The sequence below is a fragment of the Dromiciops gliroides genome, chromosome 4 (genome assembly GCF_019393635.1).
Source record: "Dromiciops gliroides isolate mDroGli1 chromosome 4, mDroGli1.pri, whole genome shotgun sequence".
Taxonomy (NCBI): domain Eukaryota; kingdom Metazoa; phylum Chordata; class Mammalia; order Microbiotheria; family Microbiotheriidae; genus Dromiciops; species Dromiciops gliroides.
In genome coordinates, this window is record NC_057864.1 from 294,018,842 (window position 1) to 294,039,055 (window position 20,214).

General features: G+C 38.0%; 1 protein-coding gene across 1 annotated transcript in view; it reads left to right on the forward strand.

The window, feature by feature from the left end:
- Nucleotides 1-20,214, forward strand: part of KCNQ5 (potassium voltage-gated channel subfamily Q member 5) — a 713,228-nt gene that overhangs the window by 617,581 nt on the left and 75,433 nt on the right. The window contains 3 exon segments of the mRNA XM_044003672.1: nucleotides 176-270; nucleotides 4,431-4,457; nucleotides 13,653-13,873. Coding sequence (XP_043859607.1) covers nucleotides 176-270; nucleotides 4,431-4,457; nucleotides 13,653-13,873 — 343 coding nt within the window.

Consider the following 20,214-nt stretch of genomic DNA (forward strand, 5'->3'; position numbering starts at 1 on the left):
CCCTCAGGCATGTATCAGGACTATGAATGATAAGGACAAAATCCCTTAATGTGTATTGTTTTACTAATCAGCTTTTCCATTTTTGTTCTGTCCCCTGCTCCCTTTGCCTTGTTTTTTTTTTCCTTTCTTTCCTTTTTTGTTCTTTTTTTTTTTTAACCATGTATCCGGCCCATAGTGTGTATGGCGTAGTTATGCAGCTGATGAGAAATCAGTTTCCATTGCTACCTGGAAGCCTCATTTGAAGGCCTTGCATACCTGCAGTCCTACCAAGTAGGTACCAGTCTGAGAGTCAGTGATGTGCTCGATGTCTGTTCCAGCCTGTCTTTTGTTTTTGTTTTTGGGTTTTTGTGTTTGTTTGTTGTTTGTTTTGCTGCTTCTTTTAATGAGCATTAATATTTGGCTTGTCTCGTTCTGTGTATCTCTTCAAGAGTTTTACATCTGGCTCATAGCAACTTGGACTCCAGATATAATGTACCCAATAAAACCCATTGCCATCTACCTATGGTGCTAAATAAATAGATTAGAAGGACAATTCCTAGAGTCTCACAATCCTAGATTTTTTACCCACTGAAATCATCCATGATGCCAATTACTTTGTTAACATTCATCAAAGACTAACATCAGGGGAAGCTAGGTGGAACAGTGGATGAAGCACCGACCCTAGGCTCAGGAGTACCTGAGTTCAAATCCGGCCTCAGGCACTTGACACCTACTAGCTGTGTGACCCTGGGCAAGTCACTTAACCCCCATTGCCCCACAAAAAAAAAAAAGATTAACATCAAAGATGTTAATAATCATAGATGGATGAGTAGGTATGTTGTTTGTTTTGCTAATTCTTTGTACGTTGGCATGAAGAATAATGCACAAACAACTTTTTAGAGATAAATTACTTCCATGAATTTTAATGGTTTATAGCAAAAACTGTGTAGAGATTATTCAAAGTGTACATAATATTAAGAAATCAAAACTTAAATCTACATATGTGTATATATTCAGATATATACATATGCACTGAATGCTATTTCTACTATTTCATCCTATTCCTTCAATGCCTCCATCCCATAATAACAGCAACAACCTAAGGGCAACTAGAAGGGTAAAAAAAAAATTCCTCAGCTTTATATTCTATATATTCATTCTAAATCCCTCTCAATAGACAAGTGACTTAACTTTGCCATTTAAATCTGCCAGATCCATTAAGAGTAAATATCGGGGAAGCTAGGTGGTGCAGTGGATAGAGCACCGGCCCCGGAGTCAGGAGTACCTGAGTTCAAATCCGGCCTTAGCTGTGTGACCCTGGGCGAGTCACTTAACCCCAATTGCCTCACTAAAAAAAAAAAAGAGTAAATATCATCTGGATATCATTATTTCAAGAAACTCCACATCTTTGAACTTTCACTTTGAGGTCAAACTAACATAATTGTTGAAGCAAGAAAAGGAAAACAGACTTAACTTGATTGTGTAGTGAGGCTAAAGAATTTCTCTATCAGATTAAAAATTCACTACAGTATTTCCATTAGCAATCAAAAATGTCAAGGTAATATGATGATAGTTGCCAAAGACCTCAGCAAAAAAATACAGAACCTATTCCAAAGTATAGAGCCTTCACAAACAGCTATTGCTAGATTGAGTCAGTCATCAATTAAAACCACTTAAGGAGTTAATGGAGTAGGCAACCAATAAATGTTTCTTGAATTGAATGGATTCTTATCTGGTCTGGTTGAAATGGGTTGTGTCTGTTCTCTGTTTAAACATTGCCACTTTGCTTCTCCCATTTGGAATATTAAAACACCTTCTCTTCTAACCCCACACTAACCCTAAATCTGAACTTGATGGTCAAGTAGAATTGATTTAATGCCCTGTCACAAGAAGAGTTCCATTCTTGAATGGGAAAATTTCCCTTTTTGTGCTGATTCCGAAAAGAGCCTCACTTCCCCAAATGATTCTAGTTCTACCTGCTAACCAACGTTGTAAGTCTAGGCAATCCACTTCCTCTCTCTGGGCCCAAAGTTTTCATCTGCAAAATATGGGAATTGTCCTAGATGATTCTAAAGTGCTGAACTTGTGAGTCAAAGGACCTGAATTTAAACCTGGCTCTGCTAATGTGACCTTGGGCAAGTCACAATTTCTCTGGGCCTCAGTTAGCTCATCTACAATGATCTCTAAGATCCCTAATATCTCTAAAGCTATGATCCTATGATTTTTAGTATCTCCGAAATTCTGGGATTCTGTATGTTAGTCTAGAATGTCAGCACCGAGGACAGTTCTATGCATAGACACTTGATTTTAGAGCTAGATGGTACCTTATAGATAATTGATGGATACACATTGAATGAATACTTTCTTCTTGTATAAAACATATAAACCATATGGGTTCACTTTATTGAGGACTGGGCCTCAGGGAAAAGTTTCAGACCATTGCAGTTATAAGAAGCTGTGACATTTTACAAAAAAGAACATAGCAAATTGCCAGTGATTCCTTAGGGTATGAATCTTGGAAGAGGAAAAAGTAAGTAGAATTTGGAAGCATTTTGTATTTCTAATCCTCTTGTGGGAACTTATGCAAACAAGTGTTTGTTACATGAATTTAAACAGAGAAGGGTAGAAGCAAAGCCAAAAAACTGAATTTTAAAGTGGCAAAAATAGTTTATTATCACATGAGATTATTCAGCATCCCCCAAGCAGTTTTTGAAAAGTCATTTTGGAATGTGGAAAAACTGATTTTTATAAAGAGGGAATATCATGTCAGATTCTCCTGGTGCATATATTGTCATTTTACTTGAATAATCTCCCTCTTCCTTCTCATGTCCTATGTTTTCTCTCCAAACAGAGTTGGGGAAGAGTAGGAAGAATTACATAAATACCTAAATAATGGTAGCTTTTATTAATTACTGAAAATCTCATTCTCAATTACTAAAATAAGTAAGTTTTTACATAGTAATCAGTGGCACAATTAATTGGACTTTCAATTTCTTAGGATTTTTCATAGAATAATAGATTTCACTGAAAGACACCCTAGTGGCCATCAAGTCTAACTCCCTCATTTTACAGATGAAGAAACTGAGGCCCAGAGAGGTTAAGTAACTTGCCCAAAGTCATAAGACAGTAAGTGTCTGAGGCTGGATTTGAACCAGGCCTTCCTGACTCCAAACCTACTGCCCTACCTACTACACTATATTTTGACAAGTCTTCATTTCTTAAAAAGACTGATTTAATACAGACTTTCTATTTCGGATATATGTTATTCAAAAGCAGTTGAAAGAGGAATATACACTTAGAATTTCCTTTCCTTTCAAGTTTCTAACTGAAAATATAATTCCTTAAGAGAGAAATCAGGCAGTTCCAGCCCACTACTAATACTTCATATTGGTTTGCAGGAACAATGGAGTGTCTATAGACACCTGGTGAAAGTAGAATGGAGAATGAGATAAAGAGGGAAGAGGCAAAGAGGCAACTGGTAGGAGTAGAGCAATGAGTGATGCCCCTTCCAAAGCCTATGGGTATGCCAATTCTTTAATTTAATGCTTTGCTGTCTCCTCTTACAAAAGCCTCTGCTGGCAGCAACAATTACCATTTCAAAGAGAGATGAAGTTGGGGGTAGGTATGAAGGGAAGAATTTTCAGACAAAATGGTTTGTTTATATTTTTTTTTTGGCCCTTCTCAGAACAAGTGAGGAAGAATATTCAGAAAGAAGTAACATCCAAGTGAAAAGGTTATTGTCTGAAACAAGTCAAGTGATTTTAAGAAACTTCATTAATTCTTGCAGATCACCAGGACACCTTTTGGTACCACTAATGTGGTAATTTCCCATTGCATTTTTCTACAGCTAAACTTACTACTGGAAATTATTCAAATACTACTCAATCATAGCCTAGGAGAATTCCTGTAGATTTCCAAAGCACCTAATTTATTCCTGGCGAATGGTTTACACGATGAGAAAAGCTGGTTCAGTCAGAAACTCTGCTACAGAGGCACATTCACACATTAATGAGTCCAGATAAAGAATAGGACAGCTGAACTAAAATAAATCAGGCTACATCTGTGGCATTAGCATCCTTTTAAATGTCTTTGCTTATTCCATCTGAATCAAACCCATATTTCTTATTACAGCTTACTTTGCTTAATGAGAGGTCTATAATTTCTTGCTGTATATTGCACACAATGTGGTTGTTAAATAAATGTTTAGCTGAAAGTCTGCAGCTCAAAGTGTGTGTGTATGTGTGTATGTGTATTTTAAAGTTGCTATTGTCATTATTTTCAGGGATATTATATTTATGGAACTTGCTTAAATATTTCTTCCATAAAAGGTTTATTTTAAATGTTTACTTTTTCAAGTTTCCAATTTAACATGTTTCAAATGTAAAATCATTTAAATGCATTATTGACTGACATCAGCATTGTTTTTCTTCCATTTGCACCCACACCTGAAGGAAAGACCAAGGGGAAACATCCAGCAGGTTTGTGATTTCTCTTTTGTTACATGTTTGTTTATAAGCCAGCTGTCTGGTGGATGTTTTAAATGGGTTTCTTCTGGATAAAAATCGATCAACAAATACAAAATGATTAAAAGTGACCTTTCCCAAGATTGTCTGAAAATGTTTCATTGATCACTCACCGGCTGCCTCATATACTCCATTGAGCAAAGACTATTGGGGAGGGGAGAGAGAGGGAGCCATTGTTAACTCACTACCCCACTGCCAGGAAAAAAGTCATGACAAGGCATTCAAATATAGTAATTTAGAGAATAAAGTCAAATAATTGTTTTCAAGAGCCATGAGAATGGAGAGGTTAAGTGGGCAAAACAAGTAGCTACCAAAGGAAATGATTTGAGAGGTTCACCTAAAGCAGTCATTCTTCTGAATTAAGGCCCAAGCTCCAAGAGGCTCTTTTAAATGCAATTATATTATTGGGAAAGATAACAAATCATTTCATTATCAGCCATTAATATCTTAAGGTTAGATTAATTTATCAATTAAAATACAGAGAGCTTGATACTATTTTGAATCTATTAAATGCTTAACAAATTAGGTGGGTTTTTTTTTATTCATGCATTCATAAACTCTGTAGGAAAAGGAGATAGAACAGTTGTTAAAGGTGAGGGACTTGAAAATATTCTGGAGTATGGGGTATTTAGTAAATAGGAATAAGCTTGAGGAGACACTTCATTGAGGCGGGCAGACACAACATAAGAATAAAGGGTGCCTAGAAGGGCAGCTAGGTGGCACAGTGGATAAAGTACCAGCCCTGGAGTCAGGAGTACCTGAGTTCAAATCCGGCCTCAGACACTTAACACTTACTAGCAGTGTGACCCTGGGCAAGTCGCTTAACCCCAATTGCCTCACCAAAAAAAAAAAAAAGGTGCCTAGAAGGAGATGAAGATTACTGAAAATAAACCTGTTCTATTTCCTAATTTGACCACAGTCAGTCCTGGGCCAGAACCTTTTAAAGCCAGGAAGTGTCTCACAATATGGGCTTACCTTGATGGGATACCCACATGTTTCTAGCTGGTATTTAGATTTTTGTATTCAGATACTTTATTTTAACTTTTCATTTAGGAGTGACCAGGAACTTAGGGAGTGGGCAGGGAAGCATCTGCTCATGACATACAAACCCACTGGAGACTTGCTTAATAATTCAGAATGACAATTAGCTGGTTTACAATGGAAGATATAGTTGAAAGACAAAAATAACCATTGCTGGTTGTTTGCTCAAGGGATTCCCATCCAGGGTAAAGGTCCAATTCAAAAGGCCAAATCAAAAGATGGTCACAGAATCAGATAAAAGACAGATATCTTTAAGGAATATTTCCATCAAGTCAAGGAACCTTAAATAATTCCCTTTCTTTCCACTCAAAGGAAATATCTATCAGGGCATCTAGATGGTGCAGTGGATAAAGCACCGGCCCTGGATTCAGGAGGACCTGAGTTCAAATTTGGCCTCAGACACTTGACACTTACTATCTGTGTGACCCTGGGCAAGTCACTTAACCCTCATTACCCTGAAAAACAAACCAAAAAAAAAGTGCCCATGAGGAAATATCTATCCAGATAACTAGATCTGATCATTAAAATCAGAACACCTTCTCCCTTAGACATTTTTTTTCCAGAAACACTGAAAAAATGATGATTTTGATCCTGTTTTTTTAAGAGTCCATGTTGACCACCACCCTTCAGCTATGACATTTTAATTAGACCACAGATTATTTTATATTGGTGACATTGTCATTTCCTAGTAGAAAAAGACACCTTAGTGGGTAATACTTTTAGAAATAGTGATTTTTTTATCCCATTCACAAATTTCAGAAATATACTCCTTTTTGATGCATCTACCCTTTTTATTCACTATTTCTATCCCTATAATATACTTAATCAGTCTTGGTTCCCTAAAAATATAATAATGATGCACAACTACATGAATAAGGATGTATCATGTAGGTAACTCCCTCCACCTGACTAGGAAATGCCCTTTTAATAATAGCTGATATTTATGTATATCCCTTTAAGTTTACAAAACCCTTCATATACATTATCATGTTTGAGTCTTGTAGCAAACATGCAAGGTGGGTCTTTTAGATATTCCCTCTTTATGGAGGAGGAAAAATTAAGCTCAAGGAAGACAGATGAAAATTATCATCTTGCAATAATATGACCAACTGATTCCTTAACCAAGCTAAACATACAAAGAAGGGGGCAGCTAGGTGGTGCAGTGGATAAAGCGCCGGCCCTGGATTCAGGAGGACCTCAGTTCAAATCCGGCCTCAGACACTTGACACTTACTAGCTGTGTGACCCTGGGCAAGTCACTTAACCCTCATTGCCCTGCAAAAAGAAAAAAAGAAACATACAAAGAAGGATAAGATTTTCTGTAAATTTTCCCTGGATAGATTGATAATCTGGGCTTTAAGAATATTGTGTCTGCAGATGGGCAAACTGGACCCATTTAAAGGTGGTTCAACATTCAGACCAATACAAAACCTTTAGGAATATTGGCACTGACTTTAGACAAAAATTTGCTGTGTCATCTTTCCCTGTCTTTATTTTTTCCCATCTTTATAGCTTGTCAAAACCAAGTTCTCACAGTCTGAATGTCTCCCACATGCCTTTTAATAGTTTTATTGTTTAGTTTGTTGTAATTATCTCTCGCAAGTACAGGCCAAATTCATATTTGAGGCCTCAGAGGCTTTTTTCAAAGAGTACTAGCATTTCAGTTATTTGTGGATGGGCTTATCAGCCCATCATCACTTATATAATTATACCCTACCTACCTATAGCATAAAGAAAACGTTAGCATTATTCACTCAACCATTTCTTTTCCTAGTCACTTCAGGTACCTCCCAGCTCCCCTCCCCCAAGTAGCCCACTTATTGTCATGTAAGTGGATAATGTTGTTCATGTCAATACTTTTAAATGGAGCTATTCAGACATAAGAAAATGTTCTAATTTTGCCATATATGGACATTCATAAACACAACTGTTTGCCATGAATTACACTTGTATTTGAATGAACCAAGACTATTCAACCAACTCTTGATTATTCAGAGGTTGATTATCCAATTATCCTAATATTTCAGACCTCTGCTTCAGTTCCTCCCTCCCTTTCCCCCAACTGTTACCTCTTCCAGCAAGTGTAGTAGACAGAGAACAAAAAAACTCAGGGCAGTCATTTTTACTACTTGCTACCAACTTGTTTTCACTAGCTGGGAAATGAAGTCATATGTATTCTTTTTTTTTTTTAATTTTATTTTATTTTCACGGGCAATGGGGTTAAGTGACTTGCCCAGGGTCACACAGCTAGTAAGTGTTAAGTGTCTGAGGCCGGATTTGAACTCAGGAACTCCTGAATCCAGGGCCGGTGCTTTATCCACTGCGCCACCTAGCCGCCCAGTCATATGTATTCTTATTAACTAAACTAAAATTTGCAGATTAGCTATGGATTTCATTGTCCTGGCTTACCTTGTCCTCTATTGTCAACAATAATCAAGAGGTGGCTAAATGTCTTAATTTTGCATTAAACTTCATAATAAAGTTTTCAAGGTGTGAATAGAAGTCTTTTGAACCTTTCAGAAATAGTGTATCAGAAGTTGACTTATCCTGTATTCATGAGACTGGTCATAAAAAAAATCCTAAAATTTTAGACAAAAATTATATTCTATGTTTTAGTGAAATTGGATGTTGTGATATGTTTAAGAGTCTTTTGTAAAGCATGATATTTTTAGTGGTTGTGTAGAGCTCTCAGTGGGGGGGGGGGAAGGGTCTGTTGTCTTGGGACATTTTCAAAAATTGCCAAATGTCTGCTACCTCAGATTTCTCCTACTCATATCTTCTACTCATCACTTTCTATTTCTTCTAACTGTGTTGTTTTGAATGATTTGCATGTGATGTGAATTCTGACTAAATAAGACCTGCCTCTATTTTTTCTGCATATTTAGTCAAAATGTGTCTTTATTGGCAAAATGTTCATTTGTTTCAAGAACATCATTTTTCCTTCCAGTTCTTCTGGTCAGGAAGAGAATTTGGTTCTTTTTACATGCACATATTGCATTGTAACATTGTAAGAAACTATGACTTCTGCAAAATAATAAGTATGGATCATTTTTTTCCTTTCCCACCGTCCATTTTTAACATGCACACTCCGATACAAAAAGATTTATCCTAATCACAACTGACTGCATCTAGATGCCATGGATAAACAGAGAAACTACATGACTCCTCATTTTTTAAAATTCAAGCCACTAATTTTTGAGCAATTAACTGTGATCTTCCATATAATCTTCTATAAATGTTTGCTGAAACACTCTGAAAGATTTCATTTCTTCTTAACTGATATATGCTAATAAAAGTACTAAATTAATTTTTATTACCAATAAGGATAGCTCCATAGTAACTGGTAATATACATGACCATTTTCATTTGAAATGAAAAGTTGATGTGTGCACCTACCAAACTTTGTTGTGATAATGATTCTCTTACATCTCTTTCCCCTCCCCGTCCCAACCTAATTGGAAATGGCCTTGCATTCCTTCATGTAATAGAACTGAAAAAATATTGCTTGTCACTTCTATGGTCTCTGCATTCACAGGAGAATTACAAATGAATGAAGCAGGAACCTGATTTGGCTTGAAGAAGATAAAAAAAAAAAAAACCTAAGCCCTTTCCTAGTAGTGAAATGCTTAGTAATGTGATCCTCTATTTCCCCTCACTCCTAGTAAGCTCTGTAGTAATAAACAGAAGCTCTTCAAGATGTACACCTCTCGGAAACATAGGTATCCAGCATCCTGTCTATTGACATGATCTTTGAGAATGCCAACTAACATCAGGTGCATGATTAGTTTACACTCCCTCTCCCTCCTTAGAGCTTTACAGATCCTGACTTCTAGGGACTCTCTCTTGATTGGGGGGGGGGGGGTGATTCAAGCTGCTTGTAATTTTCCTTGTTGCCTGTTGCCTGTCATGATATATCTACTACAGTAGCAATTGAGTGATGGCCATCATAGTGTTATCTCTCAATCCGCTGGCACATCCATCTAGTTGGAAAAATGTTCCAGCTGCATTGGATGTAAGTAAGCTGAGTTCAACTCAGTTGTGTCCAAGGTGGGAACCTGAAGATACTTAATCATGTGAAAGGCTAAACTGGCCATTGCATATTCATCTAACTACTTCATTCTAAGTCCAAATGACTTACTGGAATAGTGATGTCAGTATTATGATGCTGCAGCCACATTCCCTTGTAGGAAACCTTTGGAATATACTGCATGCTGGGCCGTATCAACACCCTATACTTACTTCTGGTTGCTGTGGAGGAGAGGATCCCTTTAGACCTGGCCTGTGTAGGCTTGGAGGTGTGAGAGCACATGTTTAGTCAGAACAGAGCCTTGATTCATTTGGATTCTGTTGCCTTCTTGATTCCCGTCCCCCAAAGTGATTGTTTAGCTTGTTGGTTTCTTTGAGATAATCCAAAAATTTCTACCTCAAAACACGAGTACATAAATATTCTTGGGGTGAAGTAAGGGGGAGGGGAGGGGAAGAAAGACTCTTGATCATTTTTATCACAGATTAAGAAATAAGAAAAGAGTGAATTCCTTAACCAGTAGAAAGCCTGAATCTTAATCAGTATACTTTTCAGTAATAGCTCCCTAATCAGTGTAATAGCTGCCTAATCAAGAAGTTCTATTAATTTCCAGCGAGAAAAAGAAGTGGATAGACTAATAAAAGCAATAAGCGGGCACAAGGCCAGATCTGTGCCTCTAATCAAGAGTCCTTAATCTTTCTGGGTCAGGTCCCCTTTTGGTAGTCTGGTGAATGGATCCCTTCTCTGAAGAATGTTTTTAAGTACATAAAATATTCAGGATTACAAAGGAAAGCAATTTTACTGAAATACAGATATCAAAATGTTAAAGATAATAATAATAATAATAATAAACCAAGTTCACATACCAGTTTAAGGATCCCTGCTCTAAAGGAAAGTTTTGCTTGTTAGGAGATTAGAATTTGACTCTTTCACTAAACTTTAATATACATTTATGGAAAAGAAAAAGAAAATAGTGGGTCTTTTGAAATTTAGTATTCTTGACAGTTTCAATATTGTTGAATTTATTTCTAAATAACTTCTTGAAGAATATGAAATTTGTGTTCATGTTGAACCTTGGTAAATGGCTGTTGAGTGTACAAAAAAAGGTCAAAAAGCTGAGTACATGGAAGCATATCCATCACCCTCATTTTTACTCCATCTGGTTGCCAGGATTCAGCAAATGAAATAATATTCCACTGAAATATGACCCATTTTTCTCTCCGCTTTATAGTTAATGTTGAACTCTGTTGTCACAATGGCTCTTTACTAAAGTAGTCATTTCTTGTCTTCTGGAAACCTGAGTTGATCGAATGAAACCAATAATTTCTACTGTTTATTTGTACTTTGCAGCAGCCAAAATAAGAAACAGAACAAATTAGATTCATATTATTCTTGATTTACCACTTTCTATCAGACAGGTCTAGAAAGGGCCAAAGGTAGGGACTGACTATGTGCTCTCATTTGCATAGGGAACTTCCTGGTAAGGAAACTCTCTCTACCAATGCAGTTTAGCAAATTCTCTACCATTTATGGAGAGTTACCTGAGCACTTAGAGGTTAAATGACTTGCAGAGTCACACAACTAATTTGTATCAGAAGCAGGATTTGAACCCAAGTCTTCCTGGCATCAAGGCTGCCTCTCTATTTAATAAGAACTAAAAAGAGACAGAGCTAGAAAGCTTGGGGAAAATTACTTTACTTCATTTAAAGCCAAGCTTCAATAATAATTGCCATCTAGAAATCTGGAAAAGTTAATGGAATTAAATTAAGAGAGAACATATGTAATGATAGTTATATATCACTGGAGTCATTCATTAATCTTGGTGAAGACCACTGTAGCCAATGTAAGCTTCCTGGACTAGTCATAAGTATAAGTGATTAAGCAAATGTCCTGAGATTAAAAAGTGATTTGAATTGTAGTACAATTAACCTGAACACTTGCTTCCTTTTTTCCTAAATAAAAAAGTAAGTTGAGGTTCAGATGAATTGTAGGATTTTATTTACCAGGATTTGTTAGCATCTCACATGAAGATGAGATGACATTTTTAGCTCTCCATTGATATGGTTTTGGGGGTTTTGTTTTTTGTTTTTTTTCAACCATTAGTAACTTTGATAGAGTAGTATGAGGGGGCAGCTAGGTGGCACAATGGATAAAGCACCAGCCCTGGATTCAGGAGGACCTGAGTTCAAATCCCGGCCTCAGACACTTGACACTACTAGCTGTGTGACCCTGGGCAAGTCACTTAACCTTTATTGCCCCACAAAAAAAAAAAGAAAAGAAACAAAATAGAGAAGTATAAGAATATAGAAATGTAGGTGTTTGACATTAGTTGTTTTTCCATAAGGTAATCTGCCTCCCAAAAAATATGTTTTATCAAGTACAGTGAAATCTTGTTACTGATGTGATTGTTTTAAAGAATTCTTGAAACAGTCCAGTCCCCCTTTACAAAGCTGCCCAGCATGTTCTTTGCATGTTTCTCCTACCCCAACTCCCTGTACTTCAACCATTCATGCTAGACTCAGCCATGTTTGTATTCCAAATAAAGAGCAGTCAAGTGCATGGTCAAGCTGTCAATTGTTCTCCAGAATTTCATGACCTTAGGAGTTCATGGTTTGTTTTCATACTGTATAAACACACATAAAATGTTGTGTCTCCTTAAAGTATCATCTGTTAAGCAACTAGGCATGGAAAAAAAGAAATGTTAATGTTTCTCGTTAGCTACAAAATACATATCCACTAAACACATTTGCTGTTGGCATGCTGCAGTTTGGGACAATGGACCTTGCGGTAAGTGGAAAAGACAAGGCTTCCACTTCATGAGTAGTTGGACAACCCTTGTCAATAAAAATGCCTCTTTCCCCCACCCATCTTCATACCTCCGAAAGGCTGTGACACAGCAGCCTCCCATTAGACCCAATAAAATGATTTCAGATCTCATGGAACTGCCAGGAACTCTACCTTGAGCCTGCAAACCCATTATCCTATAAAACCAATACATAAGCTTATGCACCTCCTACACAGCTAATTGTGTGTCACCCTCCTATGAGTGCTTCTGGCTATTTTCTGGGTGGAACACTGAAGCAAACCATGCAGATGCACAATACTCACACAGACTTACAGGGCAAAGCATAAATGACTCACATGTATACAAATGAACACCAGACAAAGTCACCAACCTGAAAGCATGTGGATGGAGGAGAAACGCCTTACCTGCAGATGCACATAACATCCCGTGTCTGATATTTTAAAAGTCCAACTTTTATCAGTCACTGATAACACAAACCTAGCTGGCATTTGAGAACTTGGCTGCCCTGCCAAAAATAATTCACCAGTAGCTGCCACAGCAAATCAATAACCTGGTTAACAGCAGGAAATTGTGTTAGTGAACATGGAACATAGCATCACATTTCTGTTAATTGGTCATCATACTCATTACATCTCAGAGCTGTTTTCTCTTGCCTGTTGTCTGTCTCACACAAATGAATGTCAGCCTAAAGGAAATGTGAAGTGTGGAGTGTTGTTTGTCTGACAATATGTTTGCAGTATTGCCAGCTGTCATGAAAATGCATGAATCTCTCAATATCATAACCTTGCCCGCAGAATAAGCAGCATGTGGAAAATATATATATATGTATGTATATCAATAACCGTCTTCCCTGTTTTCCTGTAGAAATGATTAGAAATGCACTGAGCCCTGCTCTAAACAGTAAATAAATATGAAAACTCTCTAAAGTTAAAGCCATCAGGAAAACCACCTGCTTGTCTCCTAAAAGTAAAAATTTAGCTCACTTGTAGTTCTCTTTCATTGGATTATCTCCAAATTGCTGTGCTTTGTTTTAATCCTTTCTACAGTTAATCCAAGAGGGACTACCTATAAAATGTGATTGATTTCAAGGGTGTGCAATCACACAAATTGGAAAGGCTTTGTCTTTTTAGGCTGGGGGAGGGAGGAAAACCAGTTTTTCTTTTTTGAATTGCTGTACTGCCTAAGACATGCACTTCATACAGGTGACTCAAATTATTTTTCCAAGTGAAGATGAAGAAATACATCAAGCTATAATAAAACACCCCATCTGTTTCTCACAGCCAGAAGCTAAGTTTTAAAGAACGGGTACGGATGGCTAGCCCAAGAGGTCAGAGTATCAAGAGCAGACAAGCATCAGTGGGAGACCGTCGATCGCCAAGCACGGACATTACAGCTGAGAGCAGCCCAACCAAAGTGCAGAAAAGCTGGAGTTTCAATGATCGAACTCGCTTCAGACCTTCCCTGCGTCTTAAAAGTTCTCAGCCAAAGCCAGTAATAGATGGTGAGTTGTGTTTTTCATTTTCCGCATACCCATTTTGTAGTTGATATGTGGTATTAGAAGATCATATTAAGTAAGTAATCCTCCAAGGGATTTTACTTTTTTTTAAAAAAGCTTCAGTAGAAAAAAAGGCAACTCTTCAAAGAAAATGACCTGAAAAGGAAATTTATTTCATTAGTTCCCCCCTTACAGTTATTTTTTTTAATTTCTCAGATAAACCTCCATCGAGACCAATGTGGGCTTTCTATTGGTCTCCATTGTTTCAGATCAAACTTGGCCTTTCAGGCTGCCATCAACTTTGTACAGTTCTATGTAAGTCTCTTATATATAGTAGGCAAAGGCTCTGACTTTAAGTACTTAGAAAACAAGGTAGGCACCATTATCACTTCTGATATCATAAAATCAATCCACCTCAGAAAGATTAATGCTGGATGACTCTTTTGAGCTCTTCCAAGGTAAGTCAAATGCAATCATATAGGGAGAGGTGTGGAATTTTCCTTCTGTCAAAGAATTAAATTTATAGCGATTGACCATCTTGCAGCAGGCTTGCTGGCCAACACATTTTCTGAAGTGGAATATGGATTTACTTTTATAAAACATTTTACTTTTCTATTTGATGAGGGAAAAATAAAAGTTAAAATTAGCTGACATATATAAAACTTTTAAATATCACAAAACCTCTCTTCCCAAACCTGTGAGGTATCTAGTGAAGAATGAATAAATTTTAAAGTTTTTTTTTAAGTTTTTACTATATGCAAAGCACTGTGCTGTCAGGGATACAAATAGAATAAATAGTGCCCGCTCTCAAAAGTTCATACTCCAATAGGGAGAGATGGGAATGAAAATTATGTGAGTAGACCTATCTGTTTGGAGGAATAAATTAAAATTTAGTGATACATAAGATTTTATAAGTACAGTATGGCAAAATTATGAAAGGCCCGGGCAAGCCACTCGACCTTTTCTGGTCTCAATTTCTTCACCTCTAAAATGAAGAAGTTGTTTCTAAGATCCTTTTCAGATCTAATAGTATTGGAGTCCAGGCCAACTAAGATAACAATAAGCCATGGGAGGAAATTGAAGCATCTGAGTATTGACATGATGAAAACCATATGTTTAGGAAGATTAGTCTACCCATGATATGTAGAACGAATTGTTGTTGAGTCATTTCAGTCGTGTCTGACTCTCTGTGACCCCATTTGGGGTTTTCTTGGCAAAGATCCTGCAGTGGTTTGTCAGTCCCTTCTGATTTAATCCATCTAAGTCCCAGTTGATATAAGTTCCTCTACCAATGCGACTCAGCACCTTCTCTCCGAGTCCTCAAGAAGGGCCTGCAAGCACTGAGAAGTTAAGGACTTTTGATGGGTCATACAGCCAGTATGTGTCAAGGGTCTGTCTTGACCCCTGGTCATTCTAACTGACTCTGAGGCTGGCTTTCAATCCACCACAATGATGCCTATGTGGTCCATAACCTTTTTGTGTGTTGTGGACTGGTCCAGCAGTCTGGTGAGATCACTGAACTGCTTCTCGGAGTAATGTTTTTAAATGCATAGAACAAAATACATAGGATCACAAAGGAAACCAATTATATTAAAATAGTTATCCAAAAAAATTTTTTTAGATGTGCACGAACTTCAGGTTAAAAACCCTTGACCTGGGGCAGCTAGGTGGCGCAGTGGATAGAGCACCGGTCCTGGAGTCAGGAGGACCTGAGTTCAAATGCGGTCTCAGACACTTGACACTTACTACCTGTGTGACCCTGGGCAAATCACTTAACCCTCATTGTCCCAGAGGGGAAAAAAAAAAGAATGTAAGGGGCAGCTAGGTGGCGCAGTGGATAAAGCACCAGCCCTGGATTCAGGAGGACCTGAGGAGTTCAAATCCAGCCTCAGACACTTGACACTTACTAGCTGTGTGACCCTGGGCAAGTCACTTAACCCTCATTTCCCCCCACAAAAAAAAAAAACCTTGACCTAGATACTTACCTAAACTCTTTATGTTCCACCCCCTTCCATCATAGTATTCTGTATACAGAACAAACATAATACATATGGAATTGAATTGAAATCAATCCCAACTGTGTCAGGAAAAAAAGCCTCTACTCAGGCAGTTTAGGAAAACTCCCAATTGAGTCAATTCTGTTCATTTAAATACATTTTTTGGTTGTTGTTTTTTCCCCGATCCCATGCCATATAGGCAGCACTGTGCTAGGCAACGCAGGAGAGATACATGAGATAAAATAGGTGGTCGCTCCCCTAAAACAAAGTATAACCTTAATAATACTTAGTCTGAGGTAAGAACTTTGCTCCCCTTTATAACCCTTTTTCACAGGGTATTATATAGCCCTAGGGAAAAAAAATTCATCTTCCAAATCCTTCAACCCCTGATTTTTTCAGAGCCATCCTGTAGTTGACCTCTAAAATAAGCACAAAATTAGCTATTACACAAATCCCAGAATCTAGTCCATATTGGAGAAGCACTTTTCTGTTACATGGTAACTTCCATTCACAGATCTCAAATTATTTCCTCTCCAACATACACTTGGCCATTGGCTTCACAAAAACATACCAATACGACACAATTTTAAAATTATATTTAATAGCTTTCATGATGTGCTGTACTTGATAAAGAAGAAAAAAAAGAGGTTAGGCAGAGATCTAGATTTTTTTTTCCTCAAATACATGCCTGACACAGAAAAAAAGAAAAGTTATCCACTGGTTCCTCTGCTCTCCTCAGTATAGAATTCAGCTACGTTGTGCAACCATACCCAGCATTCCTTCCTTCCACCTGATTTTGACCCAACTTTTTCTCATTTCTAGAATCAGAAAGTCTCTGTGTTGGAAGGGAGCTTAAAGATTATTCAGTTCAGAATCCTCTTCTGCTGCATCCCTGGCAAGTGGTCCAGTCTTGCCATATCCATTGCAGAAATGCCACCCCTGCCCAAGAGAAGAACATATAGCCCTCAGCAGAATGTTTCCTAGATAAATTTACTCATGGGGCCTTGACTTATAGTTCTCAAGTGTCTCCCTTGCTTTTCACTCATAAGAGATTCCGTTCCTTCATGAGTGTCTTAAAGGAGCAACTGGCATTCCCATCATTCATACAGAACTGGTGACTGGTAATTGCAATAGGTTTCTTCCTATAGTATTTCCCATGGTTCTGGAATGTACTTGAGAGATTTTAAAAACCATTGAATCTTGCCATCAATCATTTGAAGATAGCTTGGTGAGTTGTTTTTTTAACACTCGTGTTTATGTTACACATTAGCATATTTTTTAAATTGAATACTCTAAGTGTTCATTAGCTAAATATGCACTAGCTAAATAGGCTGCCAACTCTGTGTTTAAGGAATTTGCGGAATTTGTCCTAACCATGCCCCTTTCTCATGTACATGCTATAAATGTATCTCTTCCAACTTCTCTGATTAATAATAATTGCTAGCATTGACATAGCACTTTTTTTTTTTTTTAGTGAGGCAATTGGAGTTAAGTGACTTGTCCAGGGTCACACAGCTAGTAAGTGTTAAGTTTCTGAGGCCGGATTTGAACTCAAGTACTCCTGACTCCAGGGCCGGTGCTCTATCCAGTGCACCACCTAATTGCCCCAAAAAGGGATCAATAGTTATTTTTGTTTGTTTGTTTGGTTGTTTTTTGCTGGGCAATTGGGGTTAAGTGACTTGCCCAGGGTCACACAGCTAGTAAGTGTCAAGTGTCTGAGGCTGAATTTGAACTCCTCAGGTCTTCCTGATTCCAAGGCCGGTGCTTTATCCACTGTACCACCTAGCTGCCCCGGACATAGCACTTTAAGGTGCGCCAAGCATTCTACATGAATTATTCCATTTGATTCTCACAACAACCTTTTCAGGTAATATTCTTGTCCACAGTTTACAGATAAGGAAACTGAGGCTTAGAGAGATTAAGTGTCTTTGCCCAGGGTCACAAAACTAGTGTCTGAGATGGGATTTGAACTTGTCTTCTTACACCAAGTCCAACACTTTTAATCACTGTGCCATTTGAAATTCTACAGTGTGTCTGGCATTATGCTATAGAGATTTAAAAATTAAAAGAAAAAACACTCATTGCCTTCAAAGCACTTATATTCTGGGGTAGAAATGGTGGGGGGGGATAAGGGAGATAATAGTTACACAGATAAATACAAAACATGTACAAAGTAAACAGAAAATAATGTTAAGTGGAGGGGGAGCTTTAATAACTGAAAAATGACTAAAAATGACTAAAAAGTGGCCTTGAACTGAGCCTTGAAGGGAGCTAGGGGTTCCAAGAGTTTTGGAGGGAGTTCATTCCAGACACAAAGACAGTAGTGAAAATGCTATGTTCGGGGAATAACAAGTAAAACAGTTTTGCTAAAATGTAAAATTAAAGAGATGGAGTAATATGTAATCAACCTAGAAAGATAGGTGAAGGACTTTACCTATCAAACAGAGGAGTTTGGATTTTCCCCTAGAGAAGCTAAGAAGCCCCTGAAGCTTGGGTGGGGGGAAGGGAAATGAGGGGAGACATGATCAGATTTGCCGTATAGGAAGTCACAATTTGATCACTGTGTGGAGAATGAATTAGAGTAGAAAGAGATCAAGGGCAGTGAAACCAATTAGAAGGCTACTGTCCAGAGGAGGGGCAATGAAGGACCAAACTAGGGTGGTGGGAACAAATGTGAGTCGACAAGACATGGCAATCGACTGAATTACAATAATGTTCCAGTAACTCCAAATATCTCTTACCTGTAATTATAATTATAGGTTACACATAATATGTAATATATAATAACAATGAGTAGCTAAGTGGTGTAGTGGATAGAGTACAGGGCCTGGAGTTAGGAAGACTCATCTTGGCCTCAGACACTTACTAGCTGTGTGGCTCTGGGCAAAGTATTTAACCCTGTTTGCCTCAGTTTCCCCATCTTCAAAAATTAGCTGAAGACAGAAATGACAAACCACTGCTGTATCATTACCCAGAAAATCCCAAATTGGGTCACAAAGAGTCAAAGAGTTAGACACAACTGAAACAACTGAATTGCAACAATAATAACAATGCAACCACCCCTGGTCAAATTGACCCTACTATTATTTAAATTCTTACTATTTATATATATTTATATTTACTGATACCACCTACGAGCATTTAGCAGCCTCTGCCAGTGAGCCCACCAACAAAATGAAGGAAAGAGTTAAGGGAAAATTTCTTAGGGGTGTTCACACTCCTCCGAAGGGTCAAAGTTATGAGGGAAGGAAATGCTATATATTTATTAACCTGGCCATCTTAAAGCCCAATTCCACTGGTTGGGGCTGGAACCCAATGAAACTGATTCACTGAGCCAGGACCATTTACTATGGGGAATGGTTAAATACAAACCACCCAGGGAAGCAAAGCAAAGCAAAGCTTACCAAGAATTTGGAATGTTTCTGCCAAACACTCAGCTGGTTTCATGTGATCTGCCTCCAGGAAAGGCACCAGCTATCTTGGCCAATATGGTGGAAGGGGTCATGGCCAAGGCAAATTGCCTTTCTGACCATCTCTTCTACTTTGAACCTAGGCTATTTGTATTGCTGTGTAAGAGAGGCTGGCGTGGTGGTTGACTGGAAGTGAGGGAAGCCAAATGGTTCTCTTCTATCCTGAATTTGCTATCAGCAGTTAGGGGCAAAGCTGCCAGGCTTTGGGCAGTGGCTGCTCCAATTACCTAAATCAATAATGGAATCAGTCATTCTGGGTAATTGAAGCTGCCTTGCTGAAATCAGCCAGCTTTTTGTTTTAATGAAGATAGTCATCCTGGGGCATAGCCTAACCTAATTTTTGCTATTTGCAATTTGTCATTTTTCCCCATGAAAACACAGCCTCTATTTATCATTTTCAAAAGCAAATTTTCATATTTTTCACTGTCTGTTAATAAAAGCTTCCACAAACAGTGGCTTTTATGGCAAAATAATATTTTCTTCTAAGAAGAAACTATTTAAGTATCTTACATGTAAGGATAGGAACTGACCTACGATTTCAATACTTTAGGAGACTCCTACCAGTTTCTGGACACTTGGAGTCTTACAGAGTTGCCTAGAGCACTGAGAGGTGACTTGGCCAGCGTCTCAAAGTCAGTAAGTGGGGCAGCTAGGTGGTGCAGTGGATAGAGCACCAGCCCTGGATTCAGGAAGACCTGAGTTCAAATCTGGCCTCAGACACTTGACATTTACTAGCTGTGTGACCCTGGGCAAGTCACTTAACCCCAATTGCCTCACCAAAAAAAAAAAAATCAAAGTCAGTAAGTGCCAAAGGAAGGATTTGAACCCAGGTTTTTTAGGCATCAAAGCTGCCTCTGAGTTCTATTTCTTTCTCCATGCT